Source organism: Hemiscyllium ocellatum, chromosome 11 (genome assembly GCF_020745735.1).
Source record: "Hemiscyllium ocellatum isolate sHemOce1 chromosome 11, sHemOce1.pat.X.cur, whole genome shotgun sequence".
Lineage (NCBI taxonomy): Eukaryota > Metazoa > Chordata > Chondrichthyes > Orectolobiformes > Hemiscylliidae > Hemiscyllium > Hemiscyllium ocellatum.
In genome coordinates this window covers 29,377,979-29,391,486 of record NC_083411.1, presented here as the reverse complement: position 1 = coordinate 29,391,486, position 13,508 = coordinate 29,377,979, and the positions used below count along the sequence as shown (strand labels likewise).

The 13,508-nt window shown below is 42.8% G+C and overlaps 1 protein-coding gene across 3 annotated transcripts in view; it reads left to right on the top strand.

Annotated features, from left to right (window-relative positions):
* The first annotated feature begins 13,150 nt into the window (after positions 1-13,150).
* Positions 13,151-13,508, top strand: part of LOC132820155 (pre-mRNA 3'-end-processing factor FIP1-like) — a 51,787-nt gene continuing 51,429 nt past the window's right edge. For all 3 annotated transcript variants that reach the window (XM_060832106.1, XM_060832105.1, XM_060832104.1), the window contains exon 1: positions 13,151-13,454. In XM_060832106.1, coding sequence (XP_060688089.1) covers positions 13,352-13,454 — 103 coding nt within the window. In that variant the 5' untranslated portion in view covers positions 13,151-13,351. The remainder of the gene's footprint in view (positions 13,455-13,508) is intronic.

The window sequence follows — 13,508 nt, the reverse complement described above, 5'->3', positions numbered from 1 at the left end:
GCATCTCCAGAGACTGCACCTGAATCATTGTGGAGTAATGCCCATCATAGCAACTCTGTCAAAGAGGTCAGGAGCTGAAATGAAGACGAAGCCCTGTGAGACATGATACTTCATCTTCCTTAGTGATATCCTCAACCCTTATGTGATGCTGCAGATGACAGCAAGAGAGTGCCAGATGGAGCACAACTGGGATCCTTTCCAGTACTGCTGCTTATTCATGCTGCAGAATGTAGCATAAATCTGATGCTTGTCAGTGGTCAGGGCACTCATATAGCTGCACCTCGTTCTCCATGAGTTTGGCAACTCTCTCCCGAAAGGAGCTCATGTGCACAAGAGATCTGTGCCATTTTGTTGCACATTAGATGCATGGAGAGTTTAAGGCCATTGAGTTCCTCTGGTAATCAGGTGCCTCTGATCGTAGCTTCCAACAGCCAGAGGTAGGATTTCTCCAAGGTAGGATATGTCCAAGGCTTGCTAGCCATTGGAGGACTGACAACTATTCTGTCTCAGCAGTGCCAATGAGGGTAGTGATGGCTGCTGGTGCTGCAGTTGTCCTTTAACTAGCACCAGTGCTAGAGGTCTGGAGTGAAGGTAAGTGGTGCATTCTCAATGGGGCCAGTAAAGAGACTCCAACAATGGGGAAGTATGATGGAGAAGCTGGAGTTTTTCTTCAAGAAAGTACATGGTTGAGCACCGACTGCCCAAGCAAGGTAAGTTGTCACCATTTGAGGCTCACAGTCAAGGTGCCAGTATATACCTGACGGGCCCCTTAAACGTTATTCTTTCCCCACCAACATCCATGCTACTAATAAAATACCAGCAATGATGCAAGGAGGATCTTAAGGGCCTCTGCATCACCAAGGGAGGTTCAGCTGAATATGACCAACTGGCTGCAGGTCAAGAACACATGGCACCAATTTATCATTGCATCAAATTTTACATTTATCATTCAACTAAGCCTGCTTCTGGAAGGATCACAAATACCTCATTAAAGTATACAGTTAAATTCATATTACCATGGCATCAGTCTCAATCTCATCATTCTGTCCTCGCTTCCACCAATTTTTGTACTACCAAGGCATTTCAAAGGGCAACAAGTATTGATGCAATCTGAAAATAGTTCATGACCTTGGTTTAGAACCCAAGCACCTATACATAGCAGGTCTACAATGAGAGTCATGCTGCAAGAAGGAATCGCACTGGACACCATCGCCATCCTCAAACGACACTTCCACTGTTTGGACTGTTCTGGAAAAGCCCTGCAGAACTCACCTAAGCAAGTATTAGGATGCATGATAGTATGCTGTGTGATGAATAACCCAACCATTATAAAGAACAGCTCTTGTCACCATGTAAATGAAGAAGTTGAGGAGCAGTACCAAAAGGGAGATGAGAGGTGGAGAAACAAGAGGAGCTCGGGAGTTTAAGTGTAGTTAGTATACTTCTGTCCAAGCTCCGTGAAATGCAAGACCAGTAACATTGACCACACCTTCATATTCATAACAGTTGCACATGCTCTATGACTGAGCAATACATCATCCTCTTGGAACAACACAATTTAAAAAAAACCCACCAGAACACAATCCACCTTGATAACTTCAATCATTATGTAATGCAGACATAAAATTAACACCCTTATGCATTCTTTGGTGTCGTTCTTCTATGTACCATTGTCTGTCCTACTGCTCCTACAAGGTGCATCCCGGTGACTGCGCCATGGGTAATGAAAGGCTATTGACATCCAATTGAGATATCTGCAGATGGCATTGTAAAAGGGTTCCATGTCTAAGAAGCTTGAATACAAACAGCATCATCTCAACATTAATAGCAGTAATCTATGTTAAATAGGTGAATGCAAGAGCACTTGGTTGAGTAGCAGCACTAGGAACATAAATGTTAGAACATTTTTCAGTACAGCACAGGAGCAGGCCCTTTGGCTCACTATGTCTGTGCTGACATTATGTCATTCTAAACTAATCCTATCTACCAGCATGTGGTTCATATCCCTCTATTCTCTGCCTGCTCATGTGTCTGTCTAAATGCTCCTTAAACTTTGTTGTTATTTCTGCTTCTACCACCTCCCTAACAGCATGTTCTAGACAATTATCACCCTCTGTAAAAATACTTTCCTCGTACATCTTTAAAACTATGTCCCCCAGTATTTGACATTTCCACCCTGGAAAAGAGACTTTGACTATTCATTCAATGCCTCTCATAATTTCATATGCTCATGTAGGTCATCCTTCACACTCCAAGGCTCTAATGAAAATAATCTACGTTTGTCCAACCTCTCCTTATAGCAAATACACTCTAATCCAGGCAACATCCTAGTAAACCCCTACTGCAGCCTCTGAAGCCTCCATTTCCTTGCTATAATGCAGCAACCAGAAATGCACATAATATTCCAAATAGAATTTGAGCAAAGTCTTCTACAACTACAACATGACTTGATAACTTTTATACTCAATGTCCCAGCAACTGAAGGCAGGCATGCGAAATGCTTTCTTTACCACCTAATCCACTTTCAGGGAGTATGGACTTGGACCCCAAGATCCCTTGAATATTAATGTTCCTAAGAGACCAGACATTTACTGTCGGTTTCCTTCTTCATTTGACTTCCCAAAATGCATGGCGAGACATGGGAACAGGCTCGTACACGTTGGAGCTGCTGCTAGTCCTGCAGGGTGGTGACTCAGCAATCATAATGGTCCATTGCAGAATGGGTTGATTGATATTTGTGATGCCCTGGAAGACCATTTCAACAGTGATATTCATAGTTATGATGCCAGCAATCAGAATGACAGTCTGACATTGCCCATCAGAAAATACATTATGGTGGTTCCACAGATGTGCTGATGGAGGTGACCATTCAATCCATAATAGAAGGGATGGGCTCTGCACCAGCTCCGTGCCAGGTTGGGAATTGACGCACTATCTCTGGTTAACTAAAAAGGTTAAGGATAGTATTAAAAGATAAAATTGTGCAAAGACAGGTGAGAAGTCAGAAGATTGGACTATTTTTTAAAAAATCACCTGCTGCACTTTGATTCACAATCATTTTGAAAGAAGTAATTTCTCCTCATCTCTGTTTTAATCTTCTATCCTTTGTACTAAAACAATAACCTCTCATTCTAGGTTGCTCCACAAGAGGAAACGTTCTCTCCACATCTGCTTTGTCAATTCCCTTAGCATCTTATAAACCCCAATTAGATCACCTCTCACTCTTCTAAACTGTAGAGAGTATAGGCCCAAACTGCTCAATCTCTCACACCCCTCATCTCTGGAATCACCCTAGTGAAATTCGTCTGAGAAGCCTTCAATGCAAATACATTCTCCTCAAGTAAGGGGACCAGAACTGTATGCAATACTCCAGGTACAGTCTCACTAATGCCATGCACAGTTGCAACAACTCTTCCCTATTTTTATACTTTATTCCTTTTAGCAATAAATGTCAAAATTCCATTTGCCTTCCTTATTACCTGTTTCTCCATTTTGTTTAACACTTATTCAACGCCTAATATTGTCTCTTTGAGTGTGTATTTGTATGCACATGGGAATTTTAAAAAGGGGTAGAGTTTACATTATACGATTATAAGTTAGCATTTCATGTTTCTTTCTTGCTGTTGGTTAAAAACAGTTTAATTACAATAAACAGTTTTTTTTGTTTAATGTAAAATGCCTGGTTTACATTTCCTTTTAACCTGAGGTAATATTGGGCATGTCAGTGGTTTAAATCAAATCTAGGAATAGTGGGGCATGATTTCCAATGCACTACACCAGTGTGTTGTGACACCAGACAAATGCAGCTGCAGAACAAGTATGTACAGGTAGTTCTTCTATAATGCGATGTTTGCATTCTTATGCAACCCCATGTTATAGAAAAAAATAGCTTTAGAAACAGCTCTTAAAATTTTGGCAATTTTATTGCATTACAGTCAACACATTTTAAAAGTTTGTGGTTTAGAAACAATGTCCCCAATTTGTTAATTACGTTACAGCGAATCTGCATGAATAAAATGTGTGTTATAGCAGAACAACCTCAGGAAATGCACAAGAGTATTTCATGATATGTTGGGTGTGATATTGGTTACTGCTGAAAATGTGTTGCTGGAAAAGCACAGCAGGTGCTGGAAAAGCCCAACAACACATTTTCAGCTCTGATCTCCAGCATCTGCAGTCCTCACTTTCTCCTGTGATATTGGTTAACACTGCTATTGGAATGATTGCTTTCTTCTGATTTTCATTTCAAAATTTTGAGTAAGATCACGTTCCACCAAAGAAAGATGGTAAGCCATAGAACCGATGAAAAAATGGTTACCCAACTCTAATACTGTGTTCATGGACAGCTCATCATAATGCTGGTGTGTTAGCTGTGGCCGGGTTCCTTCCTTGCTGTTCTCTATAGGTACTCACCGAGTGTGTGGTAGCAAACTTCTGCACCAGGCCAAGTTGTGGAGAATGCAGCCAATTATCATGAATTGTGGTATCCATTCCATTGGACAATTCTACAGAGTAGTCAAAGCAGCAGAAACATGCTTCAGCAACAGCTTCTCTCATGACAGCGTGGCTCTCATTATACAAGTGCTGACGTCCTGTGGTTCTCTGCAGAGGGAAGTTGCCAGGCAGAGAACGAGTCTCTGTTGCCAAACAATCATCCTTTGATTAAGATGATTGCTCAAAGATTTATGGGACAAGGGACTGGTGCAGGATAAACGTACCATGACTTGTGTCAAAATAGTGGAGTTTGCACATTCTCCCTGCATCTGCATTGGTTTCCTCCGGGTGCTCCAGTTTACTCCCACAGTCCAAAAATGTGCGGGTTAGGTGAATTGGTCATGCTAAATTGCCCGGAGTGTTAGGTGAAGGGGTAAATGTAGGGGAATGGATATAAGTGGGTTGCTCTTCGGAGGATCAGTGTGGACGTTTTGGGCCGAAGGGCCTGTTTCCATACTGTAAGTAATCTAATCTGGAAGTAATCTAATCTTAAATAACACAATGTGTGTGATTATTAGAATGGGCCATCAACACATTGAGTGAGAGCTTACATTTGTGGTATTTGGTGCATTTCACTATTAAGATGTGGGCCCCACAAAATCCCACAAAATGGCAGTGGGCATGAAGGGGACAGCCTGCTGTCCTAGCAATTTTTTGTGCAAGCTTCTTCTGCATCTGTCTGACTTCTGTCGAAATGTACAGAATCTCTACCACTTCTCAATTTCAGCATTAGATGTGAAAATGTTTGATAGGCTGTTTGATTCAGCTTGGAGGGATCCGTTTGAGAAAACAAATCAAGCCCACAGTCACTGGGAGTACTGTCCTCATTCTGTTCTCTGAGACTACATCTTCAGTATTGTATTGTTTTGTGATCACCTCCTTGACTGTATGACTCTAATACAGTTGCTCATGTAATAGAGTCGTACAGTCATACAGCACGGAAACAGATCCCTCAGTCCAACTTGTCAATGCTGACCAAATTTCTCAAACTAAACTAGTGTCACTTGCCTGCATTTTGACCCATATCCCTCTAAACCTTTCCTATTCATGTATCTGTCCAAATGTCTTTTAAATGTTGTAACTGTACCAGCATCTACCATTTTCTCTAGCATTTCATTCCACACATGTACCACCCTCTATGTGAAAATGTTGCCCCTTAGGTCCCTTTTAAATCTTTATCCTCTCACCTTAAAAATATGTTCCCTAAGTGTTGAACTCCCCCAACTCTAGGGAAGACATCCTTGTTGTTCACCTTATTTATGCTCCTCATGTGTTTATAAATCTCTAAACACTTCGACTGGACAGTGTGCCAAACAACTCGGAGTGGAATCCTCAGTGACCCACTGAGGGCACTCATGAGCGAACACCATCAAATAAAGGGATCTTTCAATCGCTCATCCAGAAAGCAAAAAAAAAGCAACTCAGAATGGCAATGTGAATCACACTGCAGCTGGATAAGTAACCGGTAAAATAACATTCACAGTGTTAACAGAGATGATGTGGGTGAATCTGAAAGTAAAAGTTCTGCATTTGGCAAGTCCTTTTCAAGAGAATCATGCATGTCTTGAGTAATAACTTCTCGGTCACATGGGTGTAAAACAGCACTCACAGTCAATACTAAGAAAATGTTCTCCTTTCATCAAAGGTGGGGAAGAACGAATAACAAAAATGGGGAGAAGGGTTCATATGGCACTTGTTTTTGAATGGTTATTTGCATTATACTGCATTATGCTGAACACTGCAGCAAAACCAGCAACATTATTATTGGCTAGCAACAAAAAGGCTAAAGTAATTGATAACTGTAAGCAATGTTGTAGAGAGGTGCTTGTGTGAGCCATTATCACGCCATTTTCCATAAAACCAGCTTACCCTGCACAGTGCCCCAGGGGTACTGGTATGCCTTTATCATCTTATTCCCAATCTATTTCTTCTGTGCTCTCAACTACAGCAAATGCCAAGTGTGCATTCATCTTTCTATTGATTACTCCAGACTTATGTAAAAGATGGTGAATACTTCCCAAAGATTCTTAAGTGGATAATGTTTCCTGCTCTTCTCCCCTCCTGCAAAAAGCTCATCCTCTTCGGTGACTTCACTCTATCCTCTCCTCATGCTGCAGAGCAAGGAGGGTGACAACTATGTCCCCAGTGAGTCGGGGCAGAAGAGAACTTGCAATGGCAAACAACACCTCACCAATGTCGCGTATCACTTCCTGCAGACTTACCAACTCTTCAGTGCTCGAAAGATATTGTACTTCCAGAATTACTGCAAAGGTTAATAGAAAGTAATAAGCAACTAACCTGCAAGGTGGATGATGCTGATTTTAAACAGCCCTATTGGAGTCTGGGGACGGATGAGGGAAGTGGTCCTTTGTGTTGCCGAATGCAAGCATAGCTGTGTGTGTACTTAAGAGAGGGCCATAAATCACATAGTGTGGTCAAAAATGGCAGTTCAGGTTTGAAATCAATATAGGCACTAATATAATCTGCTCCTTCATGTGCTTCCAGCACATGCATATATTGCCTAAGCAAACACTGTCAAGATGATGTTTCTTGCACAGTGATCCTGAGATAATAATGAAAATGCCAAAGTACAGAACATACTGGTGCTATAGAGCCAGATTTTGTGAACATGGTTTGTTATCATACCTATGAGCTCCTGCACTTCTCTCTGAAAATAATTTACAGATTTTCTTTTCTTCATCATTTCACTCTTGAATAATTTGTCACCTGGCTATTGCTCAAACTTGTTTGGCCTCCTTATTTGAGTATATTCAAAAAATGTGCTTAGACCTGTTCTGACACACCTCTGTGGCAAGTGGGGCTTGATATGACTGAGAGGTAGTGACAACAGCTGACGACAAGAGCCTCCTGATTTTGAACCTTAAGTTGTATATATATTTTTAATCAACCTCTTCACAGATGTTAAAACACAACTCTGGGACAGGTTGGACTTGAACCCCAGTCTTCTGGCTCAGAGATAGATACACTATCACTGCATCACAAGTGCCACCTGATTTTGCTTATATACTTTTATTTTTGTATTCTGCCCTTAAATATGTTTCATTTGTTCTTTATTGAAATGTTGTTGAGCAAACCTCTCCAATCGATTATAGACTGTATTTTGTTTATATTCCATCATGCATTATTAGTTTCCTCTAACTATGTTTTAAGTAAAACTTTATAATGATACATTCACTTGGCTAACAATATGATGACCTCCTGAGATGTCTAGTGGAAATATGAGCTGTTTGCAAATATCTTGGTATGTAGTTTGGTGAATTATGTTCGTTGGTTTGTAATTCATAACTCAGTCCCATTTTGGGATAACTCCCATTTGCCATTTGTGGAACAGTCAACCAAATCAACAATGCCCCCTCAGATTTGGTTGTGTGCTGTATGTTATCTTTTCAGGATGGAAATCTACCATCCTTACATGGTCTGGCCTACGTGTGACTCCAGATGCACAGCTGAAAATGTGTTGCTGGTCAAAGCACAGCAGGCCAGGCAGCATCTCAGGAATAGGGAATTCGACGTTTCGAGCATAAGCCCTTCATCAGGAATGAGAGAGAGTAGCCAAGCAGGCTAAGATAAAAGGTAGGGAGGAGGGACTTGGGGGAGGGGCGATGGAGGTGGGATAGGTGGAAGGAGGTCAAGGTGAGGGTGATAGGCCGGAGTGGGGTGGGGGCGGAGAGGTCAGGAAGGAGATTGCCGGTTAGGAGGGCGGTGCTGAGTTGAGGGAACCGACTGAGACAAGGTGGGGGGAGGGGAAATGAGGAAACTGGAGAAATCTGAATTCATACCTTGTGGTTGGAGGGTTCCCAGGCGGAAGATGAGGCGCTCCTCCTCCAGCCGTCGTGTAGTTGTGTTCTGCCGGTGGAGGAGTCCAAGGACCTGCATGTCCTTGGTGGAGTGGGAGGGAGAGTTAAAGTGTTGAGCCACGGGGTGGTTGGGTTGGTTGTTGAGCCACAGCAATATGTCCCTCTGGGCAACTAGGGAGGGTAACGAATGTTGGCCTAGCCAATGACAATTGCATCCTGTGAACTATCAAGCAAAAATGTCGAAGAATGGTCGAGGCCAAGGACCTCTGCTGTTGGGCTAATGATGAGGTGTTGGTTCTTTTTGCATAGGTCCCACAATTCTTTTGATCTTGCAAGCATGTTGATGCCAGCTGCAAGAATATTAGCTGCTTTTTCAGTATTTCCATGATGGAATATTTGAATGCGAAAGGAGACAAAGGTAATGACCACATGGTAGGAAGTGAATCATCTGGACATTGAGAAATAAATTTGTCAGGAGATCTCAGTTATCTGTGAGAATAATAGGGTGATTATGGCAGGGGATTTTAACTTTCCAAACATGACTGGTTCTGCCATGGTGTTAAGGGTTTGGATGGAAAGGAATTTGTTAAGTTTGTACAAGAAACTTTTCTGATTCTGTACGTGGATGCACCAACTAGAGGTGTAAACTTTGACCAACTCTTGGGAAATAAGGCAGGGCAGGTGACTGAGGTGTCAGTGGGGAGCACTTTTGAGCCAGTGACCATAATTCTATTGATTTTAAAATAGTAATGAAAAAGGATAGACTGGATGTAAATGTTAAACTTCTAAATTGGAGGAAGGCCAATTTGGCAGTATTAGGTTGGAACTTCCAAAAGTTGATTGGGGGCAGATGTTTGCAGGTAAAGGGACAGCTAGAAAATGGGAAGCATTAAAAAATGAAATTACAAGAGCAGAGACAGTATATTGCTGTTAGGGTGAAAGGCAAAGCTGGTAGGTGTAGGGAATGCTGAGGTTTTGGTCAAGAAAAGAAGGATGCATATGTTACATATCGACAACAGGAGCAAAGTGAATCCCTTGAGGTGTATAAAGACAGTAGGAGTATGTTTAAGAGGGAAATCAGGAGGGCAAAAGGGAAACATGAAATGGATTTGGCAAATAGGGTTAAGGAGAATCCAAAGAAATTCTACAAGTACATTAAGGACAAAAGGGTAACTTGGGAGAGGTTAAGGCCCCTTAAAGATCAGCAAGGCCACCTAAATGTGGAACTGCGGAAGATGGGTGACATAGTAAATGAGTATTTTGCATCAGCGTTTACTGTGGTGAAGTATATGGAAGATATAGAATGTGAGGAAATAGATGGTGACATCTTGATAAATGTCCATATTACAGGGGAGAAGGTGCTGGACATCTTAAAATGTATAAAGATGAATAAATCCTTGGGACCTGATCAGGCGTACCCTAGAATTCTTTGGGAAGGAAAGGATGAGATTGCTGAGTCCCTTGCTGATATACTTGTATCATCAATAGCCATAGATGAGGTGCCCAAAGATTGGAGACTGGCTGGTGTTGTGCCACTATTTAGGGTGAGCCTGACACGGGTGGGCAAGTTATTGGACAGAATCCTGAGGGACAGGATTTACATGTATTTGGAAAGGCAAGGACTGATTAGGGAGAATCAACATGGTTTTGTGCTTGGGAAATCATACATCGCTAACTGTATTGAGTTTTTGAAGAAGTAATGAAAAAAAATAATGAGGGCAGGGCAGTGGATGTGATCTATACGGACTTCAGTCAGGCATTCAACAAGGTTCCTTCTGGTAGACAGGTTAACAAGATTAGATCACGTGCAATAAAGGGAGAACTAACTATTTGAATACAGACCTGGCTTGAAGGTAGAAGATAAAGAGTGGTGGTGAAGGGTTGCTTTTTAGATTGGAGGCCTGTGACCAGGGTATGCCATAAGGATCGGTGCTGGGACTACTGTTTTTTGTCATTTATATAAATGATTTGGATGTGAACACTGGAGGTATAGTTAGTAAATTTGCAGATGACGCTGAAATTGGAAGTGTTCTGGACAGCGAAGAGGCTTACCTCAAAATACAACAATATCTTGTTCAAATGGGCCAGTGGGTTGAGGAATGGCAGATGGAGTTTAATTTAGATAAATGTGAAGTATTGCGTTTTGGAAAGGCAAATCAGGACAGGACTTACACACTTAATTGTAAGGTCCAGGGGAGTGTTGCTGAACAAAGAGACCTTGGAGTGCAGGTTTATATTTTCTTGAGAATGGAGCCCCACATAGATAGAATAGTGAAGAAGGCATTTGGTATGCTTGCCTTTATTAGTCAATCATTGAGTATAGGAGTTGCAAGGTCATGTTGCAGCCGTACAGGACATTGGTTCGTCCACTTTTAAATTATTGGTCTCCCTCCTATAGGAAGGATATTGTGAAATTTGAAAAGATTTGCATGGATGTTGCCAGGTTTGGAGAGTTTGAGCTGTAGGGAGAGGCTGAATATGCTGGGGCTATTTTCTCTGGAGCATCAGAGACTAAGGGGTGACCTTATAGAGGTTAATAAAATTATGAGGGGCATGGATAGGATAAATAGGCAAGGTCTTTCATGTGGGGGAGTGGGGGAGTCCAGAACTAGAGGGCATAGGTTTATGGTGAGAGGAAAAAGATATAAAAGGGACCTAAGAGGCAACTTTTTCACGCAGAGGGTGATGTGTGTATGGGATGTGTTGCCAGAGGAAGTGGTGGAGGCTGGTACAATTATAACACAAAAAAGGCATCTGGATGGGTACATCAATAGGAAGAGTTTAGAGGGATATGGGTCAAATGTTAGCAAATGGGATGAGATTTATATAGGATATCTGGTCAGCATGGATAAATTGGACTGAAGGATCTGCTTCTGTGCTGTATATCTCTATGATTCTATGACTCTTAATAAATGGGAAGGCCAGTAATACTCAGAATAACTCTAAGATGGTGGCGCCGAAATAGGCAGTGTCTGCGTTCCTCAGCTTGGTGTTCATCCATTCCGTCTGCTTTATTCTTTCTTATCTTTACTCGTTTTTCTTCTCTCTTTTAAATTTTTCAAAAAATGTTGTGTTTGGAAACATACCTTTGAAGCGACAGTGACAACATCGGAGTAGCTGAGGGTCAGAGCAGAGTGGGCTGGAGGCATGGAATGGAGCTGGCTCGAGGCCCAAGCAGAGCAGATGGCCAGTGGGTTGGAGACCCGTGCAGAGCGAGACGGCTAGCGTGCCACCAAGTGGAGTGGGACGCCCAGCAGCCTAGAGACTCGAGCAGAGCAGGATGGCCAGTGTGCCCCCAAGTGGAGTGTAACGCCCAGCGGCCTGGACACCAGAACAGAGTGGGATGGCTAGCATGGCCCCAAGTGGAGTGGAACACCCAGCGGCTGGAGGCCCGAACAGAGCAAGATAACCAGCGTGCCCCAAGAGGGGATGGTTGTTGAACTGGGGACAGGAGCGGCCAGTGAGCGGTTTGTGAGCCCAGTCACACCACATGTGGAAGCTCCCTGCATTGATTTACTGAAGGTCATTTATGGTCATAAGAGAAGGACCATAATGTTTAGTTTTAACTTTAGTTCTTATTTTTCTAATTTATTCTATTAAGGTTATTGTAAGGTTATTTAACTTATTCTTATCTGTCTATTTTGTATCTAAGATTTTTACCTCAGTACTTTGTAGCTAAGATGGCATCATGTGGGGTGGCACTGTAAACTTCCCATGGTAGTGTACTACTGTATTTGAGTACACGTGACAATAAAGGATATTCCAATTCTAAAGATTCTTTGCAACTCATGGTGTATGATGCGAGTACAAATCACTCAGATGATTGGCATTAGAATTGATAACAAGCACTGGTTTAACTTGTTGATGTAGGTTTGCTTGCTGAGCTGAAATGTTCATTTCCAGACATTTCGTCACCCTACTAGGTAACGTCTTCAGTGGGCCTCAGGCGACGCATTGCTGATAAGTCCTGCTTTCTATATTTATATTGGTTTAACTGTATAATCCTATATGACAGCACAGGGCCACCAACTAATAACTACCAACATCGGGTAAATACAGCCATGAAATAATGTGTAAAGGAGGGGGACAGATTAAGGATTCATTTGAACCAATATAAAGTGAAACAAAAATATTGCTGGAGAAACTCAGCAAGTCTGACACATCTGTCAAGAGAAAGAAATGATGTGGAGGTGCCAGCATTGGACTAGGGTAGACAAAGTTAAAAATCCCACAACACTGGGTTATCGCCCAACTAGTTTATTTGGAAGCAATAGCTTTTGGAGTGCTGCTCCTTCATCAGCTAGCTTTGGAAGAGAATCATAAGACAGAATTTACAGCAAAAGATTACAGTGTCTTGCAACTAAAATGAAATATTGAACAAACCTAGATTACTGGCAATCAATATTTCATTTCAGGTGCATGGCACTGTAATCTTTTGCTGTAAATTCGGTGTCTTGTGATCCTCTTCCAAAACATCCTGACGGAGGAGCAGCGCTCCGAAAGCTAGTGCTTCCAAATAAACCTGTTGGACTATAACTTGGTTGTTGTGTGATTTTTAACTGAGGGAGAGAAAGAGGGAGTTGATGTTTGGAGTCCGGTGATCCTTCCCCTCTACAGACGCTGCCAGAGTTGCTGACTTTCGCCACCAATTTTAGTTTCAGATTTCCAGCAGTTCCTTGCTTTGTAAAATTCTAGCTTTAGTTTTGTAAGCAGGCGTGTTATTTATTAGTCAATAGTTCGCTTCGTTAGGTTCTGCCAGGTTGACCGTTGCGTTGATGTTTGTGTTGTAGATTATGTGCTGTACACTTTGGATGTATGTGTATGTGTGAGGAGGGCGGGCGCTATGACCCTGCGGAAGAGTGCCGGCAGTTGATGGCGGCGCGGACTCGGTAGGGTGGACTTTGCTGCCGTGTCCCCGACTGTGCTCCCGCTCCGGAGGCTGCAGTACCATCCGGTTTCTCCTCCTCCTTCCAGCCCCCTGCTCCGAGACCATCGGTGTGGACCCCAACGCTTCCCCTGCCCCGGGGCACTCACTCGGAATGGCGACCGAAATGGACTCGCTGGGCTCGGCTGCAGAGAGTACGGCAGCGCCCGGCGGCGGCCTGGACGCCGATGATGATGAAGAGAACTGGCTGTATGGAGGTGAGCAAACCCCGGGAAAGCAGGGGGCCGGGGACGGCGCCACTTCCCCGGGAG